The sequence below is a fragment of the Fusarium subglutinans genome (genome assembly GCF_013396075.1).
Source record: "Fusarium subglutinans strain NRRL 66333 chromosome Unknown NRRL66333_c0000273, whole genome shotgun sequence".
NCBI classification, from domain to species: Eukaryota; Fungi; Ascomycota; class Sordariomycetes; order Hypocreales; family Nectriaceae; genus Fusarium; species Fusarium subglutinans.
Window position 1 is genome coordinate 13,618 of NW_023502336.1, and position 18,366 is coordinate 31,983.

Sequence of the window (18,366 nt, forward strand, 5' to 3'; positions counted from 1 at the left end):
ATAGTGGTCAAAGCAAGATCTATACTCTCGACAACCACTTTCTATTATGGGCTTCCTTATCAGTATCATGGTGCCTCAAGATCAGTTATTGGCCTCCCTCAGACTCCCTGATAGGTCCTGTATACCCATGCCTCCCCTTCCATAACCAGTAGATACCCAGCAGCAAAGTCGAGCCACCCCAAACCAAACAGGCATAGTTCATATTCTGAGCAGTGACGGGTAAGGAAAAGGGTAAGCAGTAAATAACAAAAGCAATCACCATATATGCGCTCGCAATCGTGTTGACCACGAGACCCAGCTTTCTACCCATGCGTATCGGTCCATAAACGACATTTCTTCGCCCTGTGAGAAGATGAGGCAGGACAGCTGCGGTGTATGCTGACGACGACATAAGTACGAAGGAACCGATAATAGCGTTGAACGCTGTCTTGCTAGCGATGTAAATGCATCCCACCAAGGTTACAAGTACCGCAGAAGCCATGGTTGCATTGATGGGTGCGTCGAACTTGAGGTTGAATTTGGAAAAGACTGATGGCCATGGCGTTGCCCCGTCACGGCTCAATGTCCACAAGGTTCGTCCACACGTGATGTAAAGACCGACGATGGTCAGTCCAATACATATCTGCATGAGGACCAGGAGGCAGATCGTTCTATCAGCTGATCCAGTAGCTTGAAGGTAAATCTCGGCAAGGGGGAATTGGCTCGCGAAGATCCTGTCGTAGCTATGGACGGAATACATGAGAGCGATCAGATATGAGAAGCCTGTGATGAAACCCGTAATAACCTGAAGGCCCATTGCAAGAGGCACATTCCTCTGCGGACGGGGTATCTCCTCAGCCAGATGACTTACAGCTGCAGGGCAGCCAACACTGTAAGCACCGTTTAACATGCCGCAAAGGAACACTATAACGTTAGGATAACCGAGGTCTGCTTGCCACTCAAGCCATACAAAGGAAGAAGTTGCATGGCCGCTTCCTCCACCTCGAAGAGGTACAGCTACAAGAACCACGATGGTTATTAGCAGACCGATCAGGAGCCAGTAGATGCCGAATTGGTTGAGAAGAGGCATTGCCCGACCAGCGAAACAGACTGAGAAGCAGGCGAGCCACGTGGAAATGACAAATACCACAAAGACATGAACTTCTTTCACGATGTAATCGGGATGCTTTAGTGCATAGATCTGGATGATGCTGTTGCTCCATATCGCAGCCATACTTGCACCAGCGCATATCCAGCCTAGATAATTCCACCAGCCGGCGAAGAAGCCAACTACACGGCCATATCGTTTGCCTGGGGTGACAGAGGCCCAGTAGTATACGCCCGCGCTGGAGGGCATGGCACTGGCAAGCTCGGCCAGGGATGTGGCGACGAAGAAGTAGAAGAAGGATACGACGATGAACTCGTATAGTACGCCTTTAGCTGTGTTAGTTGCTGTGAATCTACCGCGAGTAGTATGCAACGTACCTGGAGATCCGCCATTGAAGATAGCAACTTGGATTGAACCACCGGAAGCAGGCCAGACAACTCCTATGATGATGCCTAGACCTGTGAGGGACAGCAGGCCGAAGCTAACTGGTACCTCTCGGGTATGCTCTGCGACAATAGAACAGCCATCGTGGTTATCTGAGGTAGCCGTGCTGTCTGCATGTTTCTCTCCGGGAGATTTGTTCTCTTCCATTGTAATCGATTTTTATTGAGAAGATAGACTTGATTGAGAGTGATAAGTTAGAACTTCAAGTGACAACGAGAGTCCTCTCCAGGCGTCTTATGAGAAGATTTACGTTCATTCAAAGCATGGCCTTATCTATAGCGTTATTACGACGCGCATCCACGAATCGGGCAGGGGAATAACAATAGCGATAAAGGACTCTAAGGATTACGGGCACGTATCACAATCTAGGTCTTAGATGTCTAAGTTGCCATAAAGTTAAAGCTAGGTCTAGCCAGGAATTACTAGTATAGGATTGGCCTTATCTATTGCCGACTTATCGAACCATTCTTTCCCGTTGAAAGCAGCCCCGGTGCCAGGCCAGCGCGGGGAAGTTCGCTGATGGTCGGTGGGTGATACAACGACCCCGAGTGTAGATGTCAGCCGCCCCGTCTTTCCCTATAAGGCTACCAACGTCAAGTCTTAACCATGTTTTAGTGTCACAGGGCAGTGGATGTAGAAGAAACCTGACGTAACTGATTCGGTATATTCATTTCTCCCCTCTTGGGCATCTCTACGATTCGAGATGTGTATTTGAAGCGACCTGGCCAGTAACAGGTACACCGAATCGACTGTTCGCTTCTCAGCAATACCACGCCTTGGAAATGTCTCTGCAGGTCTCATCTTCGACGTTTCTCGGCCTTGAAAGCTGCCATGTGTTTGTCACGGGAGCGGCCGGAGGGGTCGGCGGAGCCGTTGTCACAGAATTTCTGGGTAAGTCGTCAATCAGTGAGCACCAATTCCATTTGCTCTAGCTAATATTCGGGACCAGCCAACGGATGCCGGGTCACTTCTTTCGATAGAAACCCGCTGAACATCGAGGCCCTATCTATTTCAGAGGAGCAGAAGACGAGACTGCACCATATTTCGGGCGACTTGAGAACCGAATCATCCATTGCGCAGGCCTTTGAAGAAGCCACCAACAACTTTGGCCCAGTCCAAATCCTGATTGCCAACGCTGCCATCACAGACGAGAGCAGCCATCCATCAATCTGGGATATTGATACAGAGAGATGGGATGCAGTCTACTCCGTCAATGTCCGAGGAACCTTTCTGACCATCAAGCACTTCCTTCGCTCTGTAAAGCAGGCGCAAGAAGTATCTGGCAAGGAGTTGGACAACGTCGCTATTGTAGTCACCGGCTCCGAAACAGGTGTCTTTGGCCAGGCCGGCCACGCTGAATATGCGTCGGGCAAGGCAGGTCTCCAATATGGACTTGTGAAGACTGTCAAAAACGAGATCGTCAAGCTCAATTCTAAAGGTCGTATCAACGCTGTTGCGCCTGGTTGGATCAACACTCCATTGATAGGAGACCGACTGGATGACCCGAAGGAGAGATGGGCTGAGGCAGAAGCGACTGTCGCGCTCCGCAAGATTGCTGAGCCCAGTGATGCAGCTCGTTGCATGGCGTTTCTAGCATCTCATAGAGCTGCAGGCCACATTACCGGCCAGTGTATATCTGTTGATGGGGGCCAAGAAGGCCGCTTGCTATGGAGAGAGGCGCAAGATGAGCTTCAAGCCAAGACCGCCAGCGGTTCTTTGACGCAGAGATTGGTCTTACCAACCGCCTCCGATCCCCCTGAGAGGCGCCGAAGATTAAGAATCTGCCTCTCTGTTGACTTTGACGCGGTCTCGGGGTTGATCGGAACTGGTCATGTTCCAGAGAACAAACTCGCCGACTACTCGGCTGCCCACTTTGGCGGCAACGTCGGTGTCGATAGACTATTGAGGGTTTTCAGCAAGCATGGCATATCTCAGCATGTCTCGTGGTTCATCCCAGGTCACTCCATGGAAAGCTACCCCCGACAGACACAGGCCATTGTTGCAAGCGGCGCTGAGATTGGCCTACATGGGTACAGCCATGAAAGTGCATACTCGTTGTCTGAACAACAAGAAAGAGATATCCTCATGAAGTGCATCGAACTAGCCACTTCCCTCCGCGAGGGGAAGAAACCCGTGGGGTACCGTGCACCCTTATACGAGATCAGGGAGTCAACAGTTCGCCTATTGGAAGAGTACGGGTTTCTGTACGATGCTAGCCTGAATTCCCACGACAGTCTGCCATACTTTCTCCCCAAGACCTTTGCGGAGGGCAAGCCAGCAATTCCAGATTATAGTCAACCTGCTAGCACATGGATGAAGCCAATAGCATTCACCGAGCAACCTGAGCCCGGATCGCAGGAAGCGGAATCGTCCTTGGTAGAGATTCCAGGTAGTTGGTACACCGAGGACGCTACGCCTCTATGCTTCTACCCGCACTCGGCAACGACCCAAGGCTACGTGAGTACAGATGTCATAGAGAAGATGTGGATGGACCGCTTTGAATGGCTGTGGGAAAATGAGAGTTTTGTAGATGAAGGTCCTGGCGCTGGATATGGATCTATCTTCCCTCTCATCCTCCATCCGGAGTGTGCTGGGAGGTCGCATGTCATTGGCATGATTGACAAATTTGTCGCGAAGCTCAAGGCAAAGGCTGGTAGCGCTGCTGGAGGGGAAATTACTTTTGACTGCATGACAGATGTGGCGAAGGCTTGGAAGGCAAGGACGCCTGGCTCATAAATCCAGTAACTTATTAGACTTGTAAATGAACTTGCAATGTTGTTTTCTATATGAACGAGCGCGACTCTCTTGTTGACCTGTCAATCCAAGCCCTTTAAAATTATGGGTCAAGTCTAAACGATTGATTACAGTTGTATCTCGTTCTTTTCAGTTGTCGCTAATTGTGTCCAGGAAAATTGTTCAATGTCAATACATATCTGGCTATCCATTATCACCACAAAGCATCACCATTCTGACTCCAGAAAAGCTTCCCGCTCTTCCCGCCATTCAGCCTTAAATTCTGGCCAGTAACTGAAGGAGACCACTTCTCACTCGCCAGCACCAAACACATCTTGGCAATACCCTCTACATCCACCGCCTTCTTCTGAGGAACCGTCGCTTCGGACTCGATCCACCTAAGCGCACCGGAGCTGTCCTCTGCGCACTCTACACTGAATCTCTGGGTATCTACAGCTCCAGGGGAAATGGAATTGACTCTCGCCGATGGGTGAACTCGAGCAGCATCTGGAGCTAGAGATAGTACGAGACCGAATTGAACTGCAGCTTTGCTTGCTGCATAGTCTGGGTTGCCGACGACTCCAAAGTCTCCAGCCTCTGAACCGATGATTATCAACGAGATGTTTTTTGTTTTGTTGTCTGATAATATCGATGTTGTTGTATGCGAGCCATTTACGCCGTTTGGTCTCGCATCACTCCTCTTGATCACCATCTCCACGTGTTGAAGCCATATTTTTGCCGTTATAAAAGTTCCTGTTGTGTTCTACTTAATAATTAGAGGCTATCTCCAAACCGACGAGTAATTAATTGAACCTACTATATCGAGAGTTCTGCGAAATTGACTGGCCGGCATCTTGGTAATAGATGAATGATGCTCGATGAAGCTGAGATCAACTGCAGCTGCGCAGACGCAAATCGTCGGAGTCGCATGAAACCGCTCCTCGACGCTTTTCCATGCGGCAATCATGCCCTCTTCGTCGGTGGTGTCGACCGCAACCCAGAAGAGATTGTCATGCTCCTTGACAAACTTGGACTTGTCGATGTCAAAGCCGCCGACGAAACAGCCAGCGCTCAGAAAGGCTTCGACTATGACCTGGCCTATTTGACCACCTGCTCCTGTCACCACCACCACATCGCCTTGGAGGCCAAGTCCAAGATCCATTATTGAGGTTCTTTGTTGGGTTCTAACCGGGGAGATGAAGGGGATGTGTGAGGTGGGCTAATGTGATAAGCGTTCATTTGGCTGGTGCGATGTCTTTGCCACCGGCACATTCGTTTGCTGCTGGTCCAAGATATGTGTCACGCCAGGTCGAAAGGGTGCTTGGCTAGTCAATCATGGGCGTCGTCTCGCTCGTATCTGCTATCTTTTCAGCTCATCCAGCTCGATTGGCTTGGCTTTCCATCAGCTCACTTGGACGTTGAGCCCGCAGACTAGCTTCGTTTTGCCAAATGGAGCAAGACTTGCAACAGGCTTTGAACGGATCGCGAAGAAGTGGGGCTTGGACCGCTTACGCTACTGGAAATGCGGGACCGCCTAGGATAGCTTAAAAGGGTAATTCTTGTGTCGATCGTTACGCGAATTCGTTGGCTTGCCAGTGCAACATTCTGGGCCAGAGGCGCCGTCCCACGGCACTGAGTGTGTTTGAAGGTTAGACTGGCTGCATTGAGCATTTTAAGCTACTGTGAGTTTGGTCCAATGCTGTTATCGTTCGAGCAAGCAGTTTGCTGAAGCCTTGAAGGTAATGCCTACCCTACAGCAACCCCTCTAAACAGCTTTTCTTCGTGGTTTCGATTATTCCTGAAGTGTGAAACACAATAAAATGCAAGGAAGTCAGGGTTAAATAGGTCGTAATACTCTTCTTGACGATTAAAGTATGCTTACTCATCTTGTACTAAATACAGGATAAGCCAAGCTCCATGGCTGTATGGAAATTCCAAGCCTTGCCTTTAACAGTTGGGATTCTTTGATGGATCATTTCTTTGTATATAACAATCTGTTGAGCAAACATAATCATAGCTCATCCTTACTAGCCTTGTCCGACCTTCCTAGATCCTGTAATCCTCTCTTGACCATAGACGTCAAGATCTCGTATACGACTTGCGCAGCTGCGAATGTCGTCTCTTCACCTGCCCCCTGATAGATAGGCGAAACCTCCACGACATCAGCGCCAACCAAGTTCAAACCCTCGATGCCCCTAAGGATATTTATAAACTCTCTCGTAGACCAACCACCTGGCTCTGGCGTGCCTGTTCCGGGCGCAAAGGCTGGGTCGAGAACGTCAATATCCACCGAGAGATACACCAGGTTCTCGGTGCCTAGAGTCTTCATTATGCCATCGATTATACCTTGAGTGCCAATCTTGTCGATGTCATCAGCTGAGAACCGGATCCAGTTCTGCGCAGTATCGTCTTCGTTGTCTTCTATACCAGTGAGTCGTGTTCGCAAGCCTGCGTGTACGGAAGGATGGGATGATGAGTTGGAGAGTAGGCCTTCTTGGTTGGCTAGCCAGAACATGGATCCATGGTTGAAAGGTGTTGTACCCCAGTAAGAGGGGTATGCGTGAGGGTTCCATGTGTCAAGATGTGCTACGGGTATGCGTTAGCAAGGAACATGCGTATCTAGACGGGGTTCCATACCATCGAAATGAAGCACTTGGATCTCGCGATCTCCATACACCTTCTTCAATGCTCGAAGTGCAGGCAAAGTCAAGCTATGGTCGCCACCGAGCGTAAAAAGTTTTGGCTTGGAGGATATAGACGATACAGTTCTGCGCATTCCCAATTGCGCCAGCGCCTGCGTCATCTGCTTCTGGGCGATCTCATTATCGATGGGTGTTATAGGGATATCCCCGCAATCTACAATCTTAGCCCAGTTTTGATATGGATTGATGTCTGCTCTAGGATTGTAGCCGCGGAGGGAGTGCTGACGCCCTGAGGCGTGACGAATGCTTCGTGGACCAAATCGTGCGCCAGGTCGATACGTCACAGCGGTGTCAAATGGAGCGCCAATAATGGCGATGTCATAAGGTTCGGTTGGCTCTGTAAGGCATTTGACATGATTGAGGTGCGCGAATGTTCCAATGCCACCGAAGGCCCACTGTCTAATTGTAAGTCACGATGTTTGGGGAAGTATGGGGTAGAAGACCTTACGTCGAAGCCCCATTTTGCCTCCAGCTCGGCTAACTCTTCAGCTGTCCATTTCTTATCGTCGTGCTGATGATTGCAGCCAACTGTCAAACCAACGAGTGAAAGAATTGGGAGCACTTGGTTGATTCTCATGATCGTTGACTAATTTCGCTGACTTGGGCCTCTGGTATTTCCGCTAAAATAACAAGGGCTTTATTTATGGTTAATTATATAGGCGAGCTTTTTCTCTACCGAACGTCGAAATGACCGCCTGGGTCGATAAGCATGTGAGTTGTGACTGGGCGGTTCGTATAGCGGAGCACAATCGTAACGACCTACTAAAACAGGACATTCCAGGCTAGTCGCCCTCTGTCCTGGCTCTGAATCCACTGGAGACACGATCTGTGTTGTGACAATCACATTGCTTCCTTGTGTCATGTCACATTCTGCGCCGATTACAGTTAGATTAAGCGGCCGAGACATCTCTGAATTGAGGCATTTCGCATTCCCCTCGCGAAAACAATGGCTAGTAATTACTATTCATCTTTCGCATAGGTGTCAGTGTCGATCATGCCATAAAAGTCTCCCAATTGTTCTGCATCATCACATCCATCCAATATGCAGGTCTTCCTGAACTCCCAGAACGATTATCAGTCTCCGCCCAAGTAGCTTCAACAATGTCAATACAACGCTGAATTGGGTTCTTGGGGAGAGAATGCAAAAGCAGTTGTAGTCGACCTCTCAAAAATCCCCTGGCCCGATGAACATCAGCCGCCACTAGAGCCAACGAGTTCCCCAAACCCGACATGCTCTGGGGAGAAGCCGACATTTCGACTACAGGAATTGTAAGTGCACTGCAGACTGCGACGATCAGGAATGGATGAAAGTCCTTAGTCCCGGACTCAGCAGGTATTGAGCGAAGGATCTCGACGGCCTTGAGCGTGAACTGTCTCAATCTCTCCTCCGCTTCATGCGCAGATACCGGAACGGTTTCACACCCAGCATGTGAGTTCTGCAGGTTCATCCTCGATACAAGAGTATCAGGAAATACGTGATACAGCTGAATAAGGCCAACAAAGCGATATACTTCTGCTAAGGCTGTGAGATGCCAGGTCGGTGTTTGTGAGTCACCCGTTTGCACTATGGCGGACTCTAACGGAACTTGAAGGTTAGTGAGAAACATCTCCAATTCCGCTGCTTCATCAACTTCGCGATGCGCTTCCAAGATACTCTCTCGTGTGAGGAACTGTTTGGACATGGCACGACGACGATTTCTTCGGACCAATCGACCGACCCGTGCGAGAGTTGTATGGATCTCGTGAGCGACTCCTGTTACAGGATGGGGTATCTGGACCACAGGGAAGATCGATCCAGGTTCTGGATCCGGATCTGCCGGTCTAATTGAGTTAGAAACCATTCAGTAGTGATTCCCAGTGAACTTACAATAGCGGTAGATGCGGCGAGTCGAAACCTTCGTTCTCATCTTCATCCACCACAAAGGCCAAGAACATTTCCCAGCACGCCAACGTATTCTCGAAAAAGGCTTGGCTATGCCCCGTCGGCGACATGCGACCAGAAGTCTTGAGACTCTGTACATGTTTCTTAAGCCGGGGAAAATACTCGAAGCCCGTGTCGTTGACGTCAAACCAACTAGCTGTTCCACCGATCATGAACAATGCAATCAGCGCCTGTTCATGGATTGCAGAATCGTCAAGGTCATCGAGAAGTCGAATTGCCCTTTGGCGAAAGTACAGTCCCGTATTTAGCAACTGAGGATAGATATTGGAGAGAAATGAGGCGGCCATACTCTGCAGTGTGCAGTATATAAGCTCGGAGGATGCCCATGCGCGAGATACGGTTGAACGGAATGGGTTCATCTCGCTGTCGTATAGGGCGAGTATAGCGGCGGTGTCTTTGAAGTAGTATTCGACGAGAATGGTGCTGTAATCGTTAAAAGGTCGATCGACAATTGTTGAAGTGTAAGGGTGAGGCGTCTCCACGACCTGCACCGATTGAGATGAGACGGTTTGCGGTCGATTCGTATCAAGTGGTAAAGTTGCCATGGGTGTTGCTAAGATCTCGTCCTGGTGTTGCGATGATCCCTTTGGACTGCATTCGTCTACCATTCGCAGAAGTTCGGGCGTTTGGATTGATGTCGTGGTAGGATTTCGTATGAGACCAAATGACATGAGTTCCGGCATCATGCCTCCAAACGCTTCGTCGATCCACCCATCATCGCCGTAGCTAGGCGAAAATGTAAAGTTTCCATCGCCCTCCGAAGTGTTAAACACTGCCGGCAACGAAAAGTCCTGGGGAGCGACTTCCGACTGATCTGGAATGGCAGAGTGTCTGGTCGTCGATGGCTGTAGACTTTGCTTTGTTCTCTTTTGGACTCTGTTATCAGGATGTGCTTGGTGTTTTTGTGACCATCTGAGACGGATAATGGGCCCAGAGCAATTCATGTCGAGGCGAGTACATCTCCCGCAAGACGGCCATGCTTCATCGCACTTTAACTGTCATGAATCTGTCAGCTGTTTGTGCATGGCCGTCAATGGTTTCGCGACTGTATTTACCCGCTGGGACTTGCATGCGGCGCATCCGCTACGTGATCGAGCCCCGCTGGGCATTTTGAGCTTCCTAGATACGCAACTAGAAATGGCTGTTAATATCTCACAATTTGGAGGAAGCCGCTGTGATATCGCGAAACGAGCGCCATGAGAAGTGTATGTAAGAGCATGGTCAGAGCTGGCTTGTGGGGAAGCAAGAGCTAAATACGTCCGCATTCGGGGGGCCCATTGGTCCCTGACTCAAGCCATTTAGCGTGCTCAGACTTACGCTCCAGTCTCCCAGTCGCCCTGACCCACGCCATAGTATGGCGGAGCCCATAAGTGGCCTGAAGCTTATCTTGCTATCAACACCAGATAGTGAGGAGCGAGTCCACCACTAAAATAGACACTATCAAATTGATGGATGAAAGTTAGTAAGTGACGTACTTGGGCGCCGCGTTGATTGAGACACGCATACAATCAAGTTATCTTTTTACCTGAGAACCGCGGCAACAGCTAATCCGCATCAGTGCTACCAGCTCACAGCCAACATAATAGAATTAAAGGCAGTTAACTTACTCCTAGAATCACAACAACAAACTAGGCATCGGGTAAAGAAGCCTCAGAAGGGCGTTGTAAGCTATGTATTGAATTGGCACAGATAGGTTGGCCCCGGAAGGTAAGAAGACTTCTGATATTAAATTGAGATACTAAAAATACTTAGTCTAAGATCTTCTAAATCTATACTAGATGATGCTTAACTTACACAAGTTTGTCTAAGGCTTTTTGTCACCTAGAATGAAGGTCTTAAGATTTACCATCCCGTTGCTTGGACATCAAAAGCGCCAGCCTCATGTTTGAGACAGGGATATCTGTGCGGGCCTATCAGATTCACCATCCTCTTGCACATTCTTGGGGCCTCAAAAATCAGGCGGTGGCTGTGCCTTTGAGACATGCAGATTCTCAGAACCCCTCTCCACCGCCTTTCCGTCTGACATCTGTTGCTTCGTTCTGATTATCTTGCTTTTATTTCTCCAACTCCACAGCGCCTACATCTTCTAGCAACGTGTGCAAAGGACCTCTGTCTACTCACACCATTGGAAATCGCTCCGGCGCAATACACCTACACGTTCTCAGTGCTCAACCCACTTCGGCATCATGGCTTATCAGCCTCTGAAACGACGCTTGACACTGAGGAGTGATCTAGAGCACAGAGAGCACAAATCGAAAAAGAGATCTCCGGCTTCCCATGAACAATATGAGATCGCCTGGATATGTGCACTGCCAAAAGAAATGGCCGCAGCAGAAGCTGTGTTGGACGACGTCCATGAACGCTTGTGCAGGCCTAAAAACGATACCAATTCGTACATCCTTGGAAGCATAGGGTGCCACAACATCGTTATTGCGTGTTTGCCAATTGACGGATATGGAACGAACAACGCGGTTAACGTGTTGACTCATCTTACCCGCACCTTTACATCGATTTATCTTAGCCTCATGGTTGGAATCGGCGGCGGGGTTCCACGCGAAAACTATGACATTCGGTTAGGCGACATAGTTGTTGGTACGCAAGTGGTGCAGCACGACCTCATGAAGATTGGCACAGATGGTCAAATTCAACATACTGCAGTCCCAAGGACTTTATCACACCTGGTTGGTAAAGCTTTATCAGTCCTAAGATCGGCACATCAGCCTCACAGCAGTCGAATTCCCCTCATATTACAGGATAAGTTCTGTGAGCTTCCGAACTACGCCCGTCCAACTACAGCAGATCGTCTCTTCTGTGCAACATATCAACACAGCTCTCAAGCGTCAAGCTGCGATGAATGCAGCCCTTTAGAACTGGTACAGAGATGCGAGCGGAGTTCAAATGATCCATACATCCATTATGGTACTATCGCCTCAGGCAATCAAGTTATCAAAGACTCAGCAATTCGCGATAAGATCGCCCAGGAACTGAATGCTATCTGTTTTGAAATGGAGGCGGCTGGCCTCCCTGATCTTGGTCCCTGCCTGTCAGTACGGGGCATCTGTGATTATTCCGACTCTCACAAGAGCAAGGAATGGCAGGAATATGCTGCTGCCACCGCGGCCGCATTTGCAAGAGAATTCCTCGAAAAGCTTCCTTCTGCAGAAGGAATCCCTCCAACCACACCAGAGAGTGTTCGGAGGCAGGAATACTGGCCTCAGAAGGAAAAGTACGACAAATGTCTGCGCGATCTACGCGAAACCGACCCTCGTGATGACAAGAGCCGTATCGAAGAAACCAAGGGCGGTCTGTTCAAAGATGCATACCGCTGGATTCTCAAAAACGACAAATTTCAACAATGGTATAACGCTTCACAGAGTCAGCTCCTCTGGATCAAAGGCGACCCTGGCAAGGGTAAAACAATGTTATTATGTGGACTTATCGATGAGCTTGAGAAACAACACCGCAGCCTTTTGTCCTACTTCTTTTGCCAAGCTACTGAAGCACGATTAAGCAACGCGACAGCCGTGCTACGCGGTCTGATCTACCTTCTTCTTGTTCAATGTCCTCCGCTTTTCTCTTACATCGAAGAGAAGTATGACCATACCGGCAAGCAGCTCTTTGAGGATGGGAATGCATGGCAAGCTCTGTCCAAGATCTTCATGGCAATGCTCGTGGACCCATTACTGGATCGCGTACTCTTGATTGTTGACGCTCTTGATGAGTGTATTACAGACCAAGAAAACCTTCTTGACTTGATCATCAGGTCTAGCAATGTCAAGTGGATCGTGACTAGCCGCAACTGGCCGGACATCGAACAGGTCCTAGAGCGTTCCACGCAGAAAGTCAGGCTACATCTTGAGTTGAATCAAGACTCAGTTTCCAAGGCCGTTGAGGCTTTCATCGACTGGAAGGTAGAGGAGTTGGCCGCGAAAAAGGGATATGACACAGAATTCAAAAGCGAGGTTAAGAGCTATTTAGCTGAGAATGCTCATGGCACGTTTCTATGGGTCGCTTTGGTTTGTCAGGGGCTCTCGGATATCAAGGTTCTCCGCAAACGTCATACCCGCGACACATTGGAGGAATTCCCAAAGGGACTTGACCCACTGTACGGAAGAATGATGGGACATATCAATCAATCACGAGATGCAGAGATATGCAAAGAGATACTGGCTCTTGCTTCTGTTGTGTATAGACCAATTACCTTGACAGAGTTGAAAACTCTTCTGGGGTCACAGTACGAGGATGAGGATGGTGACCTGAAAGAAGTTGTCGGTTGTTGTGGTTCCTTCCTGACACTTCGGGGGGTTGCTATCTATTTTCTGCATCAGTCGGCCAAAGACTTCTTGGTGAAAAAGGCGTTAGAACAAGTTTCACCCTCAGGTCTTCCATATCAACATGAATTGATCTTCAAAAGGTCATTACAGACACTATCGAAGACTCTGAGACGTGATATCTGCCAACTGGGCCATCCAGGGTTTAGTATCAATGATGTCTCAGCAGATGTTCTCAAGCCACTGGATCCCATCGGATACTCTTGCGTTTATTGGGTAGATCATCTCAAAGACTCTGACTCCACCAAGCTCAACGATAGTTTGGCAAGCGGTGGTGATATTCACGTATTCATCCAGAATAAGTATCTGTATTGGCTAGAAGCTCTCAGTCTGCTGGGTACTACAGTAGAGGGGGTGAAGGCCATATATGAGCTCGAGGATCTGGCTACTGTGAGTTGTCCGGAGCACATCTTGGAAATAATCTAACAATCATACCCAGACATTCAAGGCGACTGACCCAGTGAGAAGACTTCTCGAAGATGCGCGCCGTTTTATTCTCACCCATAAGCGAGCTATCGAGATTGCTCCATTGCAAGCATATGACTCAGCACTAATCTTTAGTCCAGAATCTAGCCTCATTCGAGAGGTATTCAAACATGAAGAGCCGGACTGGATAACTCTAAAGCCAAAGATGGATAAGAAATGGAATAATTGCCTACAAACCCTTGAGGGCCATGGCCGTGGACATTTATTAGTGGCCGTCTCACCAGACAACCATCTTATTGCATCCAGCAGTCGCGACGAGACAGTCAAAATATGGGATATCGCAACAGGTGTGTGTCGACATACTCTTGAGGATCATGATGAGGATCATGGTGATGATATCTACTCTATCACGTTTCTTCAAGATGGACAAATTCTCGCGTCGGCTTCAAAGACTATCAAAGTATGGGACACGAAAACAGGATTATGTCGGCAGACGCTAGGAGGTCACGATGAACATGTGAGCTCAGTGGCTTCCTCTCCAGACGGCCAGTATCTGGCATCGGGATGTCATGATGGGACAATCAAGATCTGGAGTTCAAAAACGGGAAACTGTACGAAGACTCTTGAGGGCCACTCTGGCAGCGTTTTTTCAGTGGCTTTCTCACCAAATAACCAGCGTCTTGTGTCAGGATCGGCTGATAGTACGGTTAAGATATGGGATGCGAAATTGTTCTCATGTTTACAGACGCTAGAGGCTCACAATGACGCAGTGCTATCAGTAGCCTTCTCGCCAGATGCTAAGCGTCTTGCATCAGTCTCGAGGGATGAAACGATCAAAGTCTGGGATATGGCCACAGGTTCCAGTTCGCTAATACTGGGAATCTCCTCGTATGCCGGGGATATAATAGCCTTTACAGCGGATGGTAAATGCCTTGCTTTAGGAACGACCGAGGACGGGATAAAACTCTTCGATGCAGCAAACGGTACAATCCTACAGACCTTGAAGGACTTTAATGGTGTAGTAACGTCTATGGCCTTCACGGCTGATGGGCGTCGTCTTATATCAGGCTCAGAGGATGGCTTAGTCAGGATCTGGGCTACATCGATCGACGCACGCCAGCTATCAGTTGAATATCATGACGAGTCTGTGAGCTCTATCGCCATTTCCGCACATGGTTTGCGAGTCGCATCAGGATCATCCGATACTACTGTCAAGATCTGGGATACGGAAACAGGAAAGTGCCTACAGACGCTTAAAGGCCATTGCAGCATAATAAGCTGTTTGGCTTTTTCTGCGGATAGCACTCGCTTAGCCTCATGCTCAAATGACTGTACAATCACGGTCTGGGATATTATAACTGGTACATGCCTGTATACATTTGAGGAGGATGGGGTCATCCGTTCAGTGGCCTTCTCGGCAGATGATCAATATCTCGTATCAGGTGGAACCGGCGCCAAGATATGGAATGCAGCAACTGGGGAATGCTTATATACATTTGGGCATAATGATGAAGTAAACGCAGTGGCTCTCTCAGCCGACAGCCGACGTCTCGCAGCCGGCCTAGACGACAGGACGATCAGAATTTGGAATGTTGGAGAGCATAGCCTCGAAGTGTTCCAGGGACATACTGAGCGTATAACATCAGTGGCCTTGTCGGTGGACGCCCTGTATCTCGCATCAAGCTCGTTAGATGGTGAAGTGAGGATCTGGGATTCCGAACGGTGCTCGTGTCTGCACTCAATCAAGGTCGGGGCAATCCTCTATCACCTATCTTTTAGTTCATGGACGAACTCTCAACTCCACACCGACATCGGTATCTTGGACTTAGAAGTACCATTTCCAATGCCTAATATTAACGCCGAGCAAATTGGCGTAACTGTCTTACCAGCTTCTGATCGGTCCAGTCACTGTATCAAGATCAATGGGCAATGGATTGTGAAACATGACGAGAACGTTCTTTGGCTGCCTTTCAATTATCACCCCAAGTTATCAGCTGTCTTTAAGTCAACTCTGGCTGCCGGGTATGATTCGGGTCGCGTACTGATAATGAGATTCTCTTAAGATAGAGATAGTACGTAGTGCAAATAGCCCAACTGAGCTTAGATAATCCTCAACTACTTCTAGATTGAGCTTCCCGACTTGTTTCCGACACCGAAAAACAGCGTGACAGACTTACTGCAGTCCATAAGAGGTTAGATGTCCTAGGTACAGTCTGTAATGCATGATGTCTAAGCTGGGAGATAGATGTGTTATTCGCAGTTGACAGTTGTGGCCGAGAGCTTAGACCAGCGTGGTCAAGATGCGAGGGAGGCTAGGATCCCTGATTGGCGCACGTAGCTAAAAACAACCCTATTCACAAGAGAACTCGCAGTTCTCTTAAGTGGCTATCTATGGGATAATTGCGGCCTATAAGGTTAAGCTTTAGGCTGCAAACACAGATAATGAATGACAACACGATATTTTTTTCCCCGATTTAGGTGGCCGGTAGGGCAAATGCAAATAGAAATCTGACATTTTGCAGTTAGTTAAATGACTGCACCAGCTCGATAGGCGCTACTCAACTTTGTGTCATTGTGTTGTATAACTATAGGATAAGACGAAGATGACGATAGAACAAAAGATCGCCATGAAAGGGAATAAGCTCTAGATCGAACTTCACTCGACCTCTTTCATCTACCTGTGCTCCATCGTGTGATATTGACAGAGATTCTTCAATATCTGAAGCTGTTAGGCAACTGTTAAGAGCACCATCTTCAGGAAGCCAGAGTTTTGGTTTCGGAAGCCATGTCTCTGGCGGCTGATAGCAACTTGGCCCGTACAAAGCCATGAACTCATCTTCGGAATGGTCTGGGGAAACATCCTGCTCAAAGTCCTCAAAAGCCGGTGTGCGGAACCAGCTTCCACACAGACGATTTTGACTTTTTTTTGAGTGTTCCAAAAGCCCTTATGGAAATTTGATGGCGTGGGATCCCTCAGGCTCTCTATTGAGGTCGCAATGTTTGACGATGATCCGTATTGATCGATACCTCTAGCCGCGGTATCTCCGCCTGGCTGTCGTTTCTCAGATACGATGTCATAATCGAGCGTGCTGAAGTTATCAATGCGAGCATTCATAGCTTTTCGTAGGGACCGGTGTGTGAAAGTAGTAAAAGCCGCCAGCGACACGAGAAGGGAAAACTGACCGCATGCGTGATATCTGAATGACGACAGAACGAGATAAGCTTGCGCTAAATAAAGCCCCAGTAGTTTATGCATTATTGCTCGAGGGTAAAATCGTCCAGTCGTACCCAGAGTTTCGGTATCATATATATGAACCAAGGTATACTTATAAACAAAGTATACAAGTCGAATGCCCGTTAGTGCGAAGACAAGGACGAGTGGTGCAATGCAAGCATAGCTAATGGCTACAGAAGGTTAGTGATGTCTGATATCTTTGTTGTTTGAGATACTTGCCGATAACCCCAACAGTTGTCATGACGGGATAAAGACTGCCCCAATGAACTACATCGAGTTCATAAAACCTCTTGTAGGTCGTCCGAGGTGTTCCAGGACGTTTCCTTCGAACCATGTTGAGGAACACCTGCCATAGCTGAATGAGCTCAGTGGCACCAGCCGAGAGGCAACGAACCAAGACATATGACATGTACAGGATAGAAGCCTCGGGCACCTGTTGATGCAAGTAAGAGATGTCGCTGAAAAAAACAGAAGGCATAGGTCGGATCATTGGACCCAGAAAGATTTGTAGTGTTTGGAAGATGAAGTATCTTTTGTGAACGAAGTGTTCGATACCGGTCGGAGTAGGAACTCCCGCGAACTTGGCACATACTCGCATGAGAAATGGGACAAATTCAAGTAAAATCCACATGAGAAGAGCTCATCCCAAGCCAGATATAGCATTGACCAATAGTTGAGGAAGCTTTGAAACACCAGGCACTCTATCTACCATTGCTGTAGATGTTACTCCCTCTGCAATAGCAAGTGGCATGATCCAGACGACAACACATCCCCCTATCAAAATCGCTAGCACGAATTCTCGTACAAGATTCTCCCACCATTTTATCCTTAGGCAGCTCCAGACAATCTCCCCAGGTTTGACTCCTATGACTTGTCGGCACATTTGAAGTGGCTGATGCTGTGGAATCGATTGAAATGCGGCTTGAGCATTAGCAAAAGAGTCGAATTCGATGAACGCTGCATTCATGTGCTTGCCTTGGCCCGCTTTGTATTCCTGGCGTAATTTGTCGATTTGTTGGTTGAGGAGGTGCAGATTCGATCGAGTGGACTTGATCTTTCTAACTGCAGGGCTGGGCGGCTCAAAATTAAAGCTGGAATGTCCAATACTCGGGATTTGCACTACTCCAGACTGAATATCGGCATCTTTTGTTGTTGGAGATGTTCTTTCGGGAAGTTTAGCCTTCTCCACATCAGGCTCGTTAGGTCGTGTTCTTCTCATCCAGTTGAAATTAGGGAGACAGGAACGTAGTCGAGATGGCCTTCCACGGTGACCTTCATTGATTAGGGCAATTTCTTCGTCTTGTAATTGCTGTGCTCTTTTCTTCCTCTTCTTGACTAGCCTCCTCAATCGCCGTGAGGCTCGTGGTATCCAACATCGAACTAAGGAATGACCAAAGAGCTTTTCGAACACTTTTTTATTCAGACAGTGTTCAGGAATTGAGGTTACAAGGATAGTTTTTGATGAC

The 18,366-nt window shown here is 48.4% G+C and overlaps 6 protein-coding genes across 6 annotated transcripts; 2 read left to right on the forward strand and 4 right to left on the reverse strand.

Annotated features, from left to right (window-relative positions):
* Positions 1-85: 85 nt before the first annotated feature.
* On the reverse strand, positions 86-1,678 carry FSUBG_12526 (cholin permease; the record flags this gene model as incomplete). The annotated part of the gene is made up of 2 exons (XM_036677323.1): positions 86-1,413; positions 1,465-1,678. 2 exons carry the CDS (start codon positions 1,676-1,678, stop codon positions 86-88), a joined length of 1,542 nt encoding a protein of 513 aa, XP_036531995.1.
* A 635-nt stretch (positions 1,679-2,313) lies between these two features.
* On the forward strand, positions 2,314-4,267 carry FSUBG_12527 (glucose 1-dehydrogenase; the record flags this gene model as incomplete). The annotated part of the gene is made up of 2 exons (XM_036677324.1): positions 2,314-2,422; positions 2,481-4,267. 2 exons carry the CDS (start codon positions 2,314-2,316, stop codon positions 4,265-4,267), a joined length of 1,896 nt encoding a protein of 631 aa, XP_036531996.1.
* A 211-nt stretch (positions 4,268-4,478) lies between these two features.
* Positions 4,479-5,426, reverse strand: FSUBG_12528 (short-chain dehydrogenase reductase sdr; the record flags this gene model as incomplete). Its single annotated transcript, XM_036677325.1, has 2 exons — positions 4,479-5,027; positions 5,082-5,426. The coding sequence occupies 2 exons, from the start codon at positions 5,424-5,426 to the stop codon at positions 4,479-4,481; spliced, it is 894 nt and encodes a 297-aa protein (XP_036531997.1).
* Positions 5,427-6,275: 849 nt separating this feature from the next.
* On the reverse strand, positions 6,276-7,543 carry FSUBG_12529 (agmatinase; the record flags this gene model as incomplete). Its single annotated transcript, XM_036677326.1, has 3 exons — positions 6,276-6,850; positions 6,902-7,361; positions 7,415-7,543. The coding sequence occupies 3 exons, from the start codon at positions 7,541-7,543 to the stop codon at positions 6,276-6,278; spliced, it is 1,164 nt and encodes a 387-aa protein (XP_036531998.1).
* Positions 7,544-7,958: 415 nt separating this feature from the next.
* On the reverse strand, positions 7,959-9,852 carry FSUBG_12530 (uncharacterized protein; the record flags this gene model as incomplete). The annotated part of the gene is made up of 2 exons (XM_036677328.1): positions 7,959-8,787; positions 8,834-9,852. 2 exons carry the CDS (start codon positions 9,850-9,852, stop codon positions 7,959-7,961), a joined length of 1,848 nt encoding a protein of 615 aa, XP_036531999.1.
* Positions 9,853-11,094: 1,242 nt separating this feature from the next.
* Positions 11,095-15,727, forward strand: FSUBG_12531 (vegetatible incompatibility het-e-1; the record flags this gene model as incomplete). Its single annotated transcript, XM_036677329.1, has 2 exons — positions 11,095-13,629; positions 13,679-15,727. 2 exons carry the CDS (start codon positions 11,095-11,097, stop codon positions 15,725-15,727), a joined length of 4,584 nt encoding a protein of 1,527 aa, XP_036532000.1.
* Positions 15,728-18,366: the final 2,639 nt, after the last annotated feature.